Raw genomic sequence first — 17,386 nt, 5'->3', positions numbered from 1 at the left:
TGACACATGTGCAGGGCCAGGGAGAATGTTCACAAAAGATTCTCAAAGAATAGCTTTACAATTATCTCTGATTTACTATCAGTTTTTAAAATATTTAATACATGAACAATAACAGGTCCCTCTTCCGGTGGCGGCATGTGGAGGAGAAGTCGCATGTTGGTGGCTCCTGCTTGAGGCATGTTTTTAGGAGTTTTAAAGTCCGGTCCTGGGGGCAATTTGCGAAGGATTGGATGTAGGAAGATATAAGGAAGGCAAAGAATGTCATAAGGTTTAAGGAAAACAGCCGTGAAGAATGGAGGGAGTGAGTGTTCATCGTTGAGTGAGAGGGCTAGCCAGGGGGCTAGCAAGATGGCGGAGACTGGGTGCTGGGTGGGGCCGCACTGCTCACAGCAGAGAAGATGACTGAGGTGATGTCTTTGGAGCTGGAGAAGCAGTTTGTTAAGCATATGGAAGGGTTGAGGAAGGAGATGACGGTGGCATTGAAGGCGGTGGTGGAGGAGGCAATTGCCCTGGTGAAAGTGGCTGTGGCGAAGACATTGGCCGAGGTGAGGGAGCAGGGCGAAAAGATGAAGGGAATGGAGGAGGCCATGGCGCAGCACAGCGATCAGCTCACCTTGATCGGGGGTGAGCTGCAGAGGGTGGTCGAGGCCAATAAGGGGCTTCGAGCAAAGCTGGAAGACTTGGAGAACCGCTCAGGGTGGCCAAATTTGAGGATTGTGGACTTGCCCAATGCGCCGGGGGTTGGCGGAACTGATGGGGGAGGGAGAGAGGAGACTAGACCGAGCCCATCGGTCGATGAAGCCGAAGCCAAAGTTAAATGAGCCGCCATGGGCAGTGATCATTTGCTTCCACAAGTACCACATGAAGGAAAGGGTTTTGAACTGGGCGAAGCAGCAGCAGGAGGTGCAGTGGGCTGGTGCTGGTGTTCGTATTTACCAGGACCTGATAGTGGAGCTGGTAAAGAGGCAAGCAGCTTTTGGCCGAGTGAAGACAGCATTATAAAGCAGCGGGGTGCGATTTGGAGTGGTGTATCCAGCAAAGCTGAGGGTGACCTACAACAGAGAGATTTCTACTTCAAGATGGTGGAGGCAGCGGAGACAGAAGGCTTGGGACAGAAGTGAAGATGGAACTGAAGATGAGTTGTGGACTGTGAATGGGGTGTTGGGAGAGTGTATAAATTTTTTTTTTAACCTACATTGCTATTTTTTATTTCACGCTGTTATAGAGGTTAGGTTTTTTGATTGTTATTCTTTGTAGCAGCGGTTTTATTTTATTGAGATGTTTGGGTTTAATTGTTTTACTGGGACTGGGCCGGGGGGGGGGGGGGGGGGGGGGGGGGGGGGGTAGCCTTGGGTGGGGGCCCCGGTGCTGGCTAAATTAAGTTGGCTAGTAAACAGAGGTGTGGTGGGGGGAGGGGCTGCAGACATTGGAGCCTGGCAAGCAGTTTTTGATGGGCCTAAGAGGAGTGAAAGGGGGGAGGGGTGGATACTGGGTGAGGGTTTTTCAAAAGGAATTGCAGGGGGTGGGATTCGGTGATGGGGTTCAATGTTCACAATGGATAAGGGCGGGTCAGGCTCATGGGGCAGGGCCCGGAGTTATGATGATGGTGGATAAGGGAGGGGCAGGTGAGAGACCCCCGGTTAGGATAGTTACGTAGAACGTGAGGGGGTTGGGAGGCCCAGTCAAGAGATCAAGGGTTCTGGCGCATCTGAAAGGTTTGAAGGCCGATGTGGCGATTCTGCAAGAGACTCACTTCAGGGTGAAGGACCAGGTTAGGCTTAGGAAGGGCTGGGTTAGCTAGGTGTTTCATTCGGGAATGGGCAGCAAGGCGCGGGAGGTAGCGGTCCTGGTTAGCAAAAGAGTGCGGTTCCAGATGGAGGAAGTGGTTGCGCACCAGGGGAGGTAGTTACGTGATAGTAACAGGGGCATTGGAGGGGGGGGCAAGGTGGTGCTGGTAAGCGTGTATGGACCCAACTGGGATGATGTAGGATTTGTAAAGGTTCATGGGACCATTCCCGACTTGGATTCTCACGAATTGATAGTGGGTGGAGACTGGAACTTTGTGCAGGAGCTGAGATTGGACAGGTCACGGCTGTGCTCGCTTGTCATGTTTGGGGGGGTTGAAGGCGTTGGCTGGACTAATAGCGGAAATGGGAGGGGTGGACCCTTGGGAGGTTTCTGCACCCGGGGAGCGGGTGTATTTTTTTTCTCCTCAGTCCGTAAAGTGTATTTGCGCATTGACTTTTTTGTGGTGAGGAAGGCACTGTTGGCTGGGGTCTCCCAATGGCCCCGGGGAAATACTCGGGGAGTCCGGTAAGAGTAGTGGCGTTGAAAATCTGGGGGCAGTTGCGCAAGCACTTTAGGCTGGGGGTGGGGTGAAGGGAAATGTTGATTATGGGGAATCATAGATTTGAGCCAGAGAAGTGGGATGGGAGTTTTCCGAGATTGGAGAAGGGAGTCAGGGTATTAAAGGATTTGTTTCTGGGGGGCCGGTTTGCGGGATTGGAGGAGCTGGGAGCGAAATATGGGTTGGGGCAGGGGGAAATGTTCAGGTATATGCAGGTCCAGGATTCCACTAAGACGGAGATGCAGAGCATTCTAGTGGTGCCCATGTGCGGCAGCACGGTAGCACAGTGGTTAGCACTATGGCTTCACAGCACCAGGGTCCCAGGTTCAATTCCCGGCTTGGGTCACTGTCTGCGGTGTCTGCACGTTCTCCCAGTGTCTACATGGGTTTTCTCCAGGCGCTCCGGTTTCCTCCCACAAGTCCCGAAAGACGTGCTGTTAGGTCATTTGGACATTCTGTATTCTCCCTGTGTACTCGAACAGGCACTGGTATGTGGTGACTAGGGGCTTTTCACAGTGACTTCATTGCAGTGTTAATGTAAGCCTACTTGTGACAATAAAGATTATTATTATTACTGTTGGAGGAGGTGCTGACGACAGGGGGAGTGGAGGGGGGGTGGTGGCGGCGATTTATGGGGTGATTCTGGGAGAAGAGAAGGCACCGCTGGAGGGGATTAAGACAAAGTGGGAGGAAGAGTTGGGAGAGGGCTTGGAGGAGGGGTTGTGGTGCGAGGTGCTCCGGGGGGTGAATGCTTCAACTTTGTGTGCGAGGTTGGGGCTGATACAACTGAAGGTGGTGTAGACAGCACACCTCACAAAGGCGAGGATGAACCGACTCTTTGAGGAGGTAGAGGACGTTTGTGAACGTCGTGCCCCCCCCACCCCCCGCAAATCACGTTCATATGTTTTGGTCCTGTCCAAAGCTGGAGGGGTATTGGAGGGAAGTCTTCAGGTTAATCTCGAAGGTGGTACATATGAAGCTTGAGCCAGGTCCCCTGGAAGCCATATTCGGGGTATCGGATCAGCCACGGTTGGAAGCGGAGGAGGCAGATGTTTTAGCCTTCGCCTCATTGGTCGCCTGAAGGCGGATGCTGTTGGGTTGGAGGCCAGCTTCTCCATCCTGTGCCCTGGCGTGGCGGGGCATCTGTTGGAGTTTTTAGAACTTGAGAAAGTGAAGTCTGAGTTGAATGGAAGGATGGAAGGGTTCTACAATTCATGGGCTTTATTTTGTATGCACTTTCAAGAGTTGGATGACATCGAACATTAGGGGGGAGTGGGTTTGGACTGTGTATGTTGTTGGTGGCTATGCATGGGGTGATGGTGGATTCCGGATCCCTTTTCTTTGATATTTTATTTAAAATGTTGAGGGTTGTTTGGGGGTTGGTGGAAGGAAGGGATTGTTGACTAGGGGATTGACATTGTATTTGTTACCGTTGATTGTTGGTGGGTGTAAATTTGGATGAAAATGTGAAAAAGGAGGAGAATTAAAATATTTCTTTAAAAATAAGAAATCCCTCAACTCTGGGTAAATATGCTACAGAATATACATCCCATGTTGCAGAGGCTGGATTTTGCTTGACATGCCACAGATTCCTAAAAGCCTTGCATGCAGTACATGGGAGAAGCATTCCGGTGGCAAAATCAAGAACAAAAAAGGGCATAACCTTAAAATCAGAGTGAGGTCAGTCAGGAGCAAAATCAGAATGGACTTAATACCTTTGTACAGTGATCTTGTGAGCCACATTCTGGACTTCCATTCGCGAAGAGTGTTTCTTCCAACAGTGTATGACTAATTATCAGGTTCCTGTGCTGTTTCTGTTCAGACAAGAAAGATATTAGAGAGGTTATAACTCTGTTTATGAGAAACAAAGTATCATCTAACAATGACTCCAATAAAATATTAAAGGTAACTAAATTACCTCGCTGTTATCTTTTACATCCCCTGATTCTTGATTCCTCCACCAGAGGAAACAGTTTCTTTCTGTCAACTTTATTAACTCAGTTAATCATCTTGAACACCTCAATTAATCTGTCACATTCAAGGGAATATAGGCCTAGTCCATGCCACATGCCATATAATGAAATCTTTTTAGCCCCAGAATCATTCTGGGTGAATGTGCACTGCCCCCATTCCAAGGTTAATATATTCTTCAGCGCACAGAAGTCAATGCACTAAATGGAGCATAACCAGAGCTTTAAAAAACAGTAACAATTTAAGCAGGACTTGATGGCTAAGAAGGTACGTTCTAAACGCAGGTCAAACAGGTGGAGTGTCAACCAGCAAATCCTTCCAACAAGCCAGTGGCTGGCAGTAAGAGCAGAAAGGACACCTGGTCAGTCACGCTTGATGTGGAGTGGCGCCCCTCAAGCTATAAGCCCCTAGGTGACAGATTAGGACCTTTTCCAGGAATTACTAACTATGGAAACAGGCGAAAGTCTACCTTAATGCGGGAAGAGAATTGGAATTGGCTAATACAGTACTCAAGTAATTGTAAAGTACAATGAACCAAATCTCCTGCAAATGATGTTTCTATGATTGAGTGTGTATGAAAAAATGTGTTTTTCTTTAACCATTTTTGTTTTCCATGTAAAGGAATATGAAAGGCAATGGAGATTACTTTTTCCTGCTGGTTATTTAACGTTTAATGGTTTAAATTCACAATACTTCTCCGGCAGCTTAAAATGTCTGGCAAGCAGTTTCTGATTTCTACATCACTGAGCAACAGACTATCATCAAAACAGACTGAGCCAGATAGAAGCTGTGCTTCTTGGCAGTCATTTCCTTCTCAAAGTCTTGCAACACTTGTTACATTTCAGAGGAATTCCACAGTCCACATTAGTAAAATTACATTCCAGCAGCTGTAATTAGATATTGGGTCCCTGGAATTCTTTCCACACAAAGTAAATGTTTTTTATGTCACATCAAACTGGACATGACCAGGAAACCGCAGCATTAAATTTGAAAACAATTTTCCAAAATGTGGAGTTGAATTCACGCTGTGCATTACAGTTAATGCGCATGTTAACCTGAAGTTCCTCTGGTCTGTGTTTCAGTAAGCCACCAAACTGATGAAATACCACCATTCGTAATTAGACAATAAGCACACTGATAACTTTGTTACAGCTGTGGCACAAGACAATTGCAATCACCCAGCCCCAAGGTTTGATGAACGCGTTTGCCTGGTGCTTCACACCCTCTTTAGACTTTGAAAAGTTACAGCAGGAAACAATTACAGCAGTAATATGGCATCTTGTCACTGATGACCTTTCAGTGTTGCTTTCGCAGCGGCATTGCGTTTTACCACTTTAGAAATAGCCTCATGATAGTGCCAAGCTGCCCTGCATTAAGTGCAGGTGGGCAATGGAAGGTGGCATTCAGGACTGTTTTATTAGACATCATTAAAAGATGTACATCATGATGCATAATAAAAGCGAAATCCTGCACATTCTGGAAATCTGAAATAAAAACAGAAAGTGCGGGATAGACTCAAGAGTACTGAGGAAGAGCTGTACTGGACTCAAAAAGTCATCTGTTTCTCTCCCAAGAGCTGTTGCCAGACCTGCTGAGTTTTTCAAGTATTTTCTGTTTATATATCATGATGCATAGTTCTTGATGAACAGTCCAGGAGAAAATAGCATAACAAACAGTGGCGTGATGATCCTCTGGGAATTCCAGTGCAGATGGAAACCTATTTATCCAAGGAATTTATCCAAATGCCCGCAAGATATGCAAGTAGTAGACAGTGAATTAATGTTGAATGAAAAGTGAAATAATATTCAATGGCAGTGAATAACTTTTAATTCCAATTAATTGATCGCCAAATCACATTCTTACCCCAGCTGAAGGATACCTGTTCACAATCTCTGACACAATTTGAATTAACTCTGCAACAGAGAAGATGGAGTCCCGCTCAAGATCGACAATATCAAATGCACAGTGCATTTGATAAGGAAGCCCATTTGGAAGAAACCTTTTCTTCATGCAGTATCTTTAGGACCAAATGATAAAATGCTTAGGACAGTTCATACATATCTTTTCTCATCATTGAACTTTCAAAGCAATCTGCATTTTAATACAGCACTCTTAACGTACATCTGAAATGTCCCTTAGCCCAACCATTTTTATTGCCAAAATGAAGGAATCAATAATAACCAGACTGCTCCTTAATCCAGGAATTATAGCCAGGATTTTAAACCCCTCTTGCCTGCCAAGAATGATGTGTGAGAGGAGTTAAAATTTGAAATTATTATCTCCGAGGTCCAACACACCATGTTCCCGGCCACCGTCAGTTTTACAATCGTGGATCAGGTCACTGACAAGGATCCTACTAAAGGGACTAGCTAACATTTAAAACAATATTAAACTGAAACCAGGGGTAATTCCGCAGTGGCTGCGGCCAGGCAAGGTATACCAACTGGCCACAAGGAGCCAAGATCAGCGTTTAAAGAATATTTCTGTCCGAACTCCTTGTGGAGCAGGAGAGACAGGAGTGCTCCCCAAAGCTAAGGAGAACTTCGGCCTACCACTGTCTCCGATGGACTTGGAATTCCCAAACTGCCCTCAAGCCCGTGGGTCTTTGGTTGCGGACCTTTGTGGCTGAATACCGACTCCTACCCGTCTACCAGGGAGCCAGAGTGGGACCCTGAAAACCTTTCTGTTAATTAAGCCTTTCCGTTAAGATTGGCCGAGTCACCATGACCTTTAGTTTCTCCTGGTGAGTCACCCACTTTGGAACCGAGAACACTGATATATCCCCCTACTTTTAAAATGAGGGTCTGCATCAATGGAGTCTTTGCTGCGTCATTGCTGAGAACACTCACTTGGCCTATTAAAGTCATGAAATGTAAGGATTTCTCAAAACAAGACAGTTGGCACGTAGCACAGACAGAAAAATATTCCCACAGCCACTTCAAGACCATATACTCATTGATTGGAGTAATCAGACAATAATTGATAGAGATGGCAAATAAAAGGTTTTTAAAAGCTTTTAGCATCACAGTAACCAATGTACCTAATCACGAACATTTTGCAACGCAACAAAGTTGCAGAACAATTTGTTTCTGGTTATCATTTTGTTACAAAGTAATAAGATGGCACAGAGCAGTCCAACGTTCCTGTATTTCTGCAAAACATGGTCACATGGCCTCCATTCACCTTTTCATTTCACTTATTTTGTTTTTATGGACAAAACGCACAAAGGGTACCTGTAAACAGAGAGAGATGTGTACAGTCAAACAGAATAGTAACCATAGAGGGGTTTGTACTTTTTATCAAGTTACATTGTGCAAGAAAGGTTGCAAGCGCAGAATGCCCCGGCCAAATATTTAACCCACACTTCACACCACTAAAAAACAGATTAACCAATCATTGTTGTGCTGTTGTTTGTGGAATACTTTGCTGTGGACAAATTGGCTGTGGTGCTTCTTGCATATTATAATGGGGACTATGGGCAGCATGGTGTCCCAGTAGTTAGCACTGCTGCCTACGGCGCTGAGGACCCAGGTTCGATCCCGGCCTCGGGTCACTGTCTGTGTGGAGTTTGCACTTTCTCCCCATGTCTGCGTGGGCAGTGGCAGACTGGCCAGGGTGTCAGCTTGCCCGATGGTAAGTGGGCCCCTGATGAAGTGGGCCCCCTATATCAAATAAAAATGCAATAAAGAAACAAACACAGACGACGGTTTCAGTAATAAAAAGGAATAAGAAAAAAAAGAGAACAGGACACAAATAAGCAGTGCATGAAAAGGAACGAAGCAGGGGAGGTAGTGGAAGGATGTAGAATAGGGGGGCCCGGGTCGGGCATAATTAAGGAAATTCCATGTTTTCAGCAAGAGTGTGTGAATTTAAAGATAAAGTTACAATTCGTGATTTGAGCTGGTCGACAACTTCAAAGGATATCAAGCAGTAGTCTTGGTTCAGCCGGTACATCGGTCCGGGGCCCGGAGAGCCAAGAAGGGGCCCGTGAATCTCGGAAGGGCCCTTAAAAATTATAATTAATTAGATAAATAAATCTCCAACTTCTTTCCTGAGATTTGTATTCTAACTTAATAAAATATAATTGTTTTTAAAAAGAGCAATACCAAATAAAAATGCAATAAAGAAACAAACAAATAATCATTCAGTGTATGAAGGAACGAAGCAGTGTTAAACGGATGTGAAAAGGAGTGGGGGTGCGGGGGGGGGGGGGGGGGGGGGGGGGGGGGGGGGGGGGCTGGTTCACCCGGGTCGGACATAGTTGGAAATCCACGTTTTCAGCAAGAGTGTGTGAATTTAAAGATAAAGTTACAGTTCGTGATTTGGGATGGTCCGCAACTTGAAAGGATATCAAGCAGTACATAGGGTCGTGAGGTCACCGAAAAGGAGAACATAAGAACTAGGAGCAGGAGTAGGCCATCTGGCCACTCGAGCCTGCTCCGCCATTCAATTAGATCATGGCTGATCTTTTGTGGACTCAGCTCCACTTTCCAGCCCAAACACCATAACCCTTAATCCCTTTATTCTTCAAAAAACTATCGATCTTTACCTTAAAAACATTTAATGATGGGGCTCAACTGCTTCACTGGGGAAGGAATTCCATAGATTCACAACCCTTTGGGTGAAGAAGTTCCTCCTAAACTCAGTCCTAAATCTACTTCCCCTTATTTTGAGGCTATGTCCCCTAGTTCTGCTTTCACCCACCAGTGGAAACAACCTGCCCGCATCTATCCTATCTATTCCCTTCATAATTTTAAATGTTTCTATAAGATCCCCCCTCATCCTTCTAAATTCCAACGCGTACAGTCCCAGTCTACTCAACCTCTCCTCATAATCCAACCCCTTCAGCTCTGGGATTAGCCTAGTGAATCTCCTCTGTACACTCTCCAGTGCCAGTATGTCCTTTCTCAAGTAAGGAGACCAAAACTGAACACAATACTCCAGGTGTGGCCTCACTAACACCGTATACAATTGCAACATAACCCCCTAGTCTTAAACTCCATCCCTCTAGCAATGAAGGACAAAATTCCATTTGCCTTCTTAATCACCTGCTGCACCTGTAAACCAACTTTCTGTGACTCATGCACTCGCACACCCAGGTCTCTCTGCACAGCGGCATGCTTTAATATTTTATCGTTTAAATAATAATCCCGTTTGCTGTTATTCCTACCAAAATGGATAACCTCACATTTGTTGACATTGTATTCCATCTGCCAGACCCTAGCCCATTCACTTAACCTGTCCAAATCCCTCTGCAGACTTCCAGTATCCTCTGCACTTTTTGCTTCACCACTCATCTTAGTGTCATCTGCAAACTTGGACACATTGCCCTTGGTCCCCAACTCCAAATCATCTATGTAAATTGTGAACAATTGTGGGCCCAACACGGATCCCTGAGGGACACCACTAGCTACTGATTGCCAACCATTAATCCCCACTCTTTGCTTTCTATTAATTAACCAATCCTCTATCCATGCTGCTACTTTACCCTTAATGCCATGCATCTTTATCTTATGCAGCAACCTTTTGTGTGGCACCTTGTCAAAGGCTTTCTGGAAATCCAGATATACCACATCCATTGGCTCCCCGTTATCTACTGCACTGGTAATGTCCTCAAAAAATCCACTAAATTAGTTAGGCACGACCTGCCCTTTATGAACCCATGCTGCGTCTGCCCAATGGGACAATTTCTATCCAGATGCCTCGCTATTTCTTCCTTAATGATAGATTCCAGCATCTTCCCTACTACCGAAGTTAAGCTCACTGGCCTATAATTTCCTGCTCTCTGCCTACCTCCTCTTTTAAACAGTGGTGTCACGTTTGCTAATTTCCAATCCACCGGGACCACCCCAGAGTCTAGTGAATTTTGGCAAATCATCATTAGTGCATCTGCAATTTCCCTAGCCATCTCTTTTAGCACTCTGGGATGCATTCCATCAGGGCCAGGAGACTTGTCTACCTTTAGCCCCATTAGCTTTCCCATCACTATCTCCTTAGTGATAACAATCCTCTCAAGGTCCTCACCTGTCATAGCCTCATTTCTATCAGTCGCTGGCATGTTATTTGTGTCTTCCACTGTGAAGACCAACCCAAAAAACCTGTTCAGTTTCTCAGCCATTTCCTCATCTCCCAGTATTAAAACTCCCTTCTCATCCTCTAAAGGACCAATATTTACCTTAGCCACTCTTTTTTGTTTTACATATTTGTAAAAGCTTTTACTGTCTGTTTTTATATTCTGAGCAAGTTTACTCTCATACTCTATCTTACTCTTTTTTTTAGCTTTTTTAGTAGATTTCTGTTGCCCCCTAAAGATTTCCTAGTCCTCTAGTCTCCCACCAATCTTTGCCACTTTATATGTTTTTTCCTTCAATTTGACCGTGAATCATGAGGTCAAAGTTATTGAAGTGATAAGCCATGATCGGTAAACTCAAAGGGTTGAGACTTGTAATACTACACTGGTATCAAACTGGACATGTTAACTTTGGTCGTGGGACCATTCTTAATGTCTTACTATAGTCGGACCAAACTTCTAAGTTTCAACAGTTGTCTCAGTTGCTTGCTGGTGTGAACACTGGACAGTGGATTGTCTCCTCTTCTGAAGCTGCAGAGGCTACAGTAGTATTGACTAATGAACATAGCCTATTGAAGTGTAAGTAAGTTATTTTATATTTTTTATCAAGTAGGGGTTTATCTGGCGTTCCTTCAAGTTATTCTTGCAATCATCAATATTAATTTTTCCCAATGTGGGCTATTTTTAATTAAGTTTTTATTTCAGGAATATTACCCCTACCAGCATGGAAAAGAAAAAGCATAAATCTGGGTCACTAAAACGCAAAGTTCAAAAAGAAGCAGAAAGGAAGGAATCAGCCAAGCGATGCAGGCCTATTACAGAGTTTATAATACCACAAGCACAATCCACATCAATATCCAGTTCTGCAACAAATAATCAAGAAGCAAGAAACAATGCTCATGGTAATGAGGCAATGACATGCGAGTTACAAGAACAGAGAAGAGCTACTTAAAATGTAGAGACAAATATAAGTGCATCCATTACTAATCAACCCAGGCCCAATATTTCTTCTGGCTTCCTTGTTCCGGTATCTGTACTGCCTGTAGTTGCAACATCTGAACAACTAGCTTCAACTAATGACAGGGAATCAGATATTCCTTCAAGCATAAATGACTTGGTTTCTGAAGCACATCCTGTAAATGAACCTACGCAAGAAAATGAAAGATCAATTACTGGAGTCTTCCAATATCCATCACGAGCAAAGCTAAAACATTTTTTTGCTGAACATCCACTTCAGCCACTTGATGATCTGCCATTTGATGCTCGTTTGTATGAGAGGAAAATTATGAATGACTCAGTCCCAAGAAAATGGCTAAAATATAACAAAGACAATAGATGCTTATATTGTTCATACTGCTTAGCCTTTGAGTTTCCCAACACTTGTAATCCATCACCCTTTGTACGTGGCTTTAGTGACTACAGCTGTATTAGCCAGAGCTTGACTTTACATGAATCGACAACAACACATGTCAGAAATGCTCAGCAATATATCAGTGTGCTTAATAATGGCACCTTAGATACATTTTTTGCAGCATCACTAATTAAAAGGAAAGAAGAAGTATTGAAGCAGAGAAGTATTGTCATGAGGATTATAGACATCATAAAGATGTTAGGCAAGCAAGCACTTCCTTTTTGAGGTCACAGAAATGAATCGGCCTACACTCTAGATAATGAGGTTCTGAATCATGGCAATTTTTTAGCTACAATGCAGTTGATGGCAAAATATGACCCCATTATGGCAGCTCATGTTTCTGCAGTGCAAAACAAGTCTAAACAAAGAATCAAACGATTAGAGCAACAAGGAAAGGCTCAAAGTAAAGGCCGTGGTGGACTTGTTACATACCTGAGTAAAACAACTATAAACATGTTAATCAGAATTATGAAGAATATGATACAAGAAAGAATTAGTCATGAAGTTTCTCAAGCAAAATATTATTCTATTCAGGTTGATTCAACACAAGATAATTCATCCATCGATCAGTTTAGCATTATTATTCAGTATGTGCTTAAAGGTATTATCTGTGAGCGACTACTTTCAGTTGTGCCAAGTAATGATGGTACAGGACAGGGACGTTTTGATCTATTGATTGAAACATTACAGCATCTTAAAATTGACCCCAAAAATGTTTATCTGATAGCACAGATGTCGCTGCAAGCTACCATGGCCAGTATAATGCTTTACAAAGTAAAATTGCTGATGTGGCTGATCAACATGTTCATATATGGTGCTATGCCCATGTCTTGAATTTGGTGATAACTGAAACAACAAAATGTTGTGTGCCTGCAGTTTCTTTTTTCAATTTGCTCCAGAATATAGCAACTTTTGTGAAAGCATCATACAAGAGAATGGCTGTATGGATAGAAGTTGTTGGAAAACATCTAGGACAAGAAAAAATGAAACGATTAAAGCTAATTGGTGAGACCAGATGGTCAGGAAAATCCAATGCAGCAACAACTATATTTGGACGTTTTGATGATGCCATGCCAATACTTTCGTAAATCTATTGACATGCTTATCAATGATACAAGATTCAGAAAAGTTTGATGCAAAAACAAAACATGAAGCAAATGTTTTACTTCAAAGTCTTCTAAAGTTTGAAACCATATTGACAGCATTTACTTACTTGTATATATTTGAAGCTACAACCCCGTTATCAAGTTATCTACAGACAAGTCTGCATGGAGTTTGGTAGATTCAGCTACAACAAAGTTGAAGGAACAGACAAGAACATTTGATAACATTCACAGCAAGGCTTTGGAATTTGTAAATAAATGTAATGACAGGATTTCACAGATGAATGTGGATGAAAATCAAACATTGGAAATTGATGCGTTAGAAACAGCATTGCCAGTTAAGAGGCAGAGGAAGAAGAAAAGAATGGCAGATGAGCTTATTGATGATGAAAGAAATTCCTCAGATTCTCTAGCTGATTTACGAGTAAATGTGTTTAACCTAATAATGGATCGCATTGTCCAGTCACGCTTGTACAACGCAGACAGTTGTATAAAGATTTGTCCTGCTTGGACCCAGCAAAGTTTAAAACTATTGCAGAGAAGGGGCTTGAAGATGAAGCATTGGAAGGTATTATTAAGCTGTTTCCACAAATCAGCAAAGATCAAGTAATATTAGAATTGTTTTCTTCTGCTTCAAACTTTGATGTATTAAAGCTATTGCTTAATGATGGTGAGAATATGGATTCCAGTTGCAACAATTGTAAAATTTGCAGCACTTGCCCATCGTGTGTACTAAAAATTCTGGCATCCAACAGACTTCATGACAAGGCATATGATAACCTTTATGAACTTTATAAAGTCATCTGCACACTATCAGTTCCTCAAGTCCAATGTGAGAGGACATTTTCAAAGCTAAAGATCATAAAGACAAGGTTAAGAAATTCGCTGTCTGAGGAGAATTTGGAATCATACATGTTGCTATCCATTGAAAAGGAATTGTTAGATGAATTGGATGCAGAAGCAATTATTGGCAGATTCGCACAATCATCTAGCGAACACAAACGATTGCTCCTAATATAGTGCAGTAAGAAGTCTTACAACACCAGGTTAAAGTCCAACAGGTTTGTTTCAAACACGAGCTTTCGGAGCGCAGCTCCTTCCTCAGGTGACTGGAGAGGTATGATCCAGAAGCATTTATATAGACAAAGTCAGCGATGCCGGACAATGCTTGGAATGCGAGAATTTGCAGGTAATCAAATCATTACAGATCCAGAGGGGTAACCCCAGGTTAAAGAGGTGTGAATTGTCTCAAGCCAGAACAGTTGGTGGAATTTTGCAAGTCCAGGCCAGATGGTGGGGAGTGGATGTAATGCAACATGAATCCAAGATCCCGGTTGAGGCCTTAATATAGTGGACTGCATGCAATGCTCTATTCTGCTTTTGAACTATCTGTTAATGTGTAAATTGTGCAGTAAACTATTTAAAAATATCAACCAATTACTTAAAAATTTTTTAAATAAATTAAAAATTCAATTATAACATTCTAATTTTACATTTGGTATCTACTGCCAGTAATATGTACAGTACATGTACACTGTAATTACTAAGGAATACACATTTTTCCACAAAAATTTTAATTGTACCCTTTTTTCCATATGTATTTTTTGAAAATTTTATTTATTCGTTATGAAAATTAAATGATAGCATTGTAGTTGTGGGTGGCCCCCTTTGTCTCCTGCCAACCAATATGTTTAGACCCAGTCCGCCACTGTGCGTGGGTTTCACCTCCACAAGCCAAAGATGTGCAGAGTAGGTGGATTGGTCACACTAAATTGCCCCTTAATTGGAAAAAAAATAATTGGGTCCTCTAAGTTTATAAAACAAAATAATGGGGACTACACTTCAAAAGTACCTCAAGCCGAGAAGTGCTCTGGGAGATACCGAGTCATAGAAGCTACTATATAGATGCAAATTCTTATGTTTCAATGCAGTATATTATAATATTATTATACAATGTTACATTTTAAGCAGCTATACCTTGTGATCCAAGGTCATTTCATAAATATACCCATCACTGCTTAGCATTGCTGTGATGTCGCAGCGACAGGATGTTCCCATGCTGAATGGAATAATCTCTGGAACATCCACAGGAACAGCACCTAGAGCAAAAGAAAATATAATTGACACACTCACTTCACCACCAGCACCGTTACTCATTACAAAGGAAATCGGTTACATGGCTCCTTCCCAAGTATAGCTGGGTGTCCCTTGGCAACAGAATAAACAGCTACAAACATTAAAGAAGTGTGTGAAAGGGCAGACTTAGATATGACTACTTTAAGCAGATGAATGAACGATTGCCAAGGGAGGCATCAGGGGATTGAATATAATCAGTTAGTTAAAAAGAGAGTTAGCTAAGTGCCTTAAGTAAAAATTTATAGAAGGATATCAAGAGATATAGGGCTGGATTCTCCGGTTCCCCAGCCACGTGTTTCACGGCGGAGTACCAGGATTCTCTGTTCCCACCGCTCGGGGGTGGGGGTGGGGGTCTGTCATTCATCTCATGGGTGGCTGGGGACCCCTCGCCTCAAGGGTCCACCGACTTGCTCGTTCGCTGCTCCTGCCCTTTTCTACCACTTCTGGCTTCCCTGTGACCTCTTGAGCTGCTGCTTGCTGGCATATTGCTATTCTTCTCTGCCTTTTCTGTTTAAGAGTTGAATAAGTCAGAATTTACAGGCTAAATTCAGCCAAAAGTGCCTATTTTACTGTATTCTCGAGGAAAGCCACCTGATCGTTGACTGCTCAGCACATTCCCATCACCAGAATTGTTTACATCACTGCTGTAACCTCCACGAGACTCACATGGACGACCCGAATGATCTCCCCGTGGGGCTTGTGAAGTGTGAACCCTCCCGTTGAGAGATGGAGGTCCAATAGCGGGCCCGTTAATTCCCCCGAGAAAAAAGATGGCCCAGGAAGGAGCCGGCATCTCAGGATGGTCCTGACTGGGACTTGGACTGTTCCTTAGTTGCGATATTTTCCAACTGTGAGTCCGAAATAAACAACTTCTGACTCATCTTTTCGGGACTCCTCAATGTCTACAATATTGGCAACGAGGATAAAATGGAACTACAGACAGTGCTGCCATCCACTCAGACTATGGCTGCTTCTCAATACAAAGGGGCAATGTTTGTACTGTTTCAAACCTGCCGTTCTTCGATAGACCCGATGCATTTGATGGGAGTGTGGAAGACTGGGCTCAGTACGCGGAGCATATGCATTATTTCTTCAGCGCAAACACTATTACTGGGGAACACCACCAGAAGGTGATTCTTTTGACTGCCCGTGGGTACACCACTTTCTTTTTTTTTAATATAAATTTAGAGTACCCAATTCATTTTTTCCAATTAAGGGGCAATTTAGCTTGGGGGCAAAACCCACGCAAACACGGGGAGAATGTGCAAACTCCACACGGACAGTGAGCCGGAGCCAGGATCGAACCTGGGACCTCGGCGCCGTGAGGCAGCAATGCTATCCACTGCGCCACCGTGCTGCCCTGGGTACATCACTTTCAGCATCATAAAGAGCGTAACCTACCCTGCAGCCCTAAATTCCAAGACGTTTGAGGAATTGGTGGCACTTGTGACAAAACACTATGACCCCAAGTTGCCAGTCATTGTCCAAAGATACCGATTGAATACTGCAGAGAGAACCCCGGGAGAGTCTGTAACTGAATTTCTGACATGATTACGCAAACTGGCGGAACACTGTGACTGTGGGCCATCCCTATCCGAGATGCTGTGAGACCACCTTGTATGCAGTGTAAACAACATGGCGACCCAGCGGCAATTGTTGGCCAAACCGTCGTTGGACCTAAAAAGGGCCATTGCGATCTCTCTCTCATGGTAACCATGGAGAAGGGAGTCCAGGAGGTCCAGGGTATGTCACGGATGGAGGTGAGTAGCGCAGGATGCCCCCCCATTTAGACAGGCAGCACCCCCTTGGAGTGGGACATACCCCTTTGCCAGAACATTATGGCGGCCAAACCCATTGGCTGAGGGCCGCTGCAGCCATGCGAGACATCATGGAGGACCCATGGAGGTGCGGCACCTGTGACCAGAGAAACCATAGAACCCGAGGTCCAACCAAAGTACTTCAGGTCCTGTCCAGTTCCCTACGCATTGCCGACAAAGGTCGAGGATGAACTCAACAACTTGGAAAGCCTAGGAATCATCCAAACAGTATAATTTGCAGATTGGGCAGCTCCTGTAGTCCCGATACTGAAACCAAACAAAACCATCCACCTGTGCGGGGATAATAGGCTAACAGTGAACACGGCCTCTTGTTTGGGAAGATGCCCAATGCTGTGAATAGCGGATCTCTACGTGAAGTTGGCAGGAGGACACTCTTTTTCTAAACTTGATATAAGTCACGTGTACCTTCAATTAGAGCTTTATGTGGTTTCCGGAAAGTTAGTAACCATTAGTATCCACAGATGTCGCTATGAATATACAAGGTGGCCATTCGGAGTGACATCAGCTTGG

The 17,386-nt window shown here is 43.8% G+C and overlaps 1 protein-coding gene across 3 annotated transcripts in view; it reads right to left on the bottom strand.

The window, feature by feature from the left end:
- LOC119964853 (eIF-2-alpha kinase GCN2-like) overlaps window positions 1–17,386 on the bottom strand; it is a 128,806-nt gene that overhangs the window by 30,237 nt on the left and 81,183 nt on the right. For all 3 annotated transcript variants that reach the window (XM_038794912.1, XM_038794914.1, XM_038794913.1), the window contains 4 exons: window positions 14,880–15,001; window positions 7,502–7,551; window positions 6,182–6,335; window positions 4,063–4,161 (listed from right to left, as the gene is read on the bottom strand). In XM_038794912.1, coding sequence (XP_038650840.1) covers window positions 4,063–4,161; window positions 6,182–6,335; window positions 7,502–7,551; window positions 14,880–15,001 — 425 coding nt within the window. The remainder of the gene's footprint in view (window positions 1–4,062; window positions 4,162–6,181; window positions 6,336–7,501; window positions 7,552–14,879; window positions 15,002–17,386) is intronic.

This window comes from Scyliorhinus canicula, chromosome 4 (assembly GCF_902713615.1).
Source record: "Scyliorhinus canicula chromosome 4, sScyCan1.1, whole genome shotgun sequence".
In the NCBI taxonomy this organism is placed as follows: Eukaryota; Metazoa; Chordata; class Chondrichthyes; order Carcharhiniformes; family Scyliorhinidae; genus Scyliorhinus; species Scyliorhinus canicula.
This window is presented reverse-complemented; position numbering and strand designations above follow the sequence as displayed.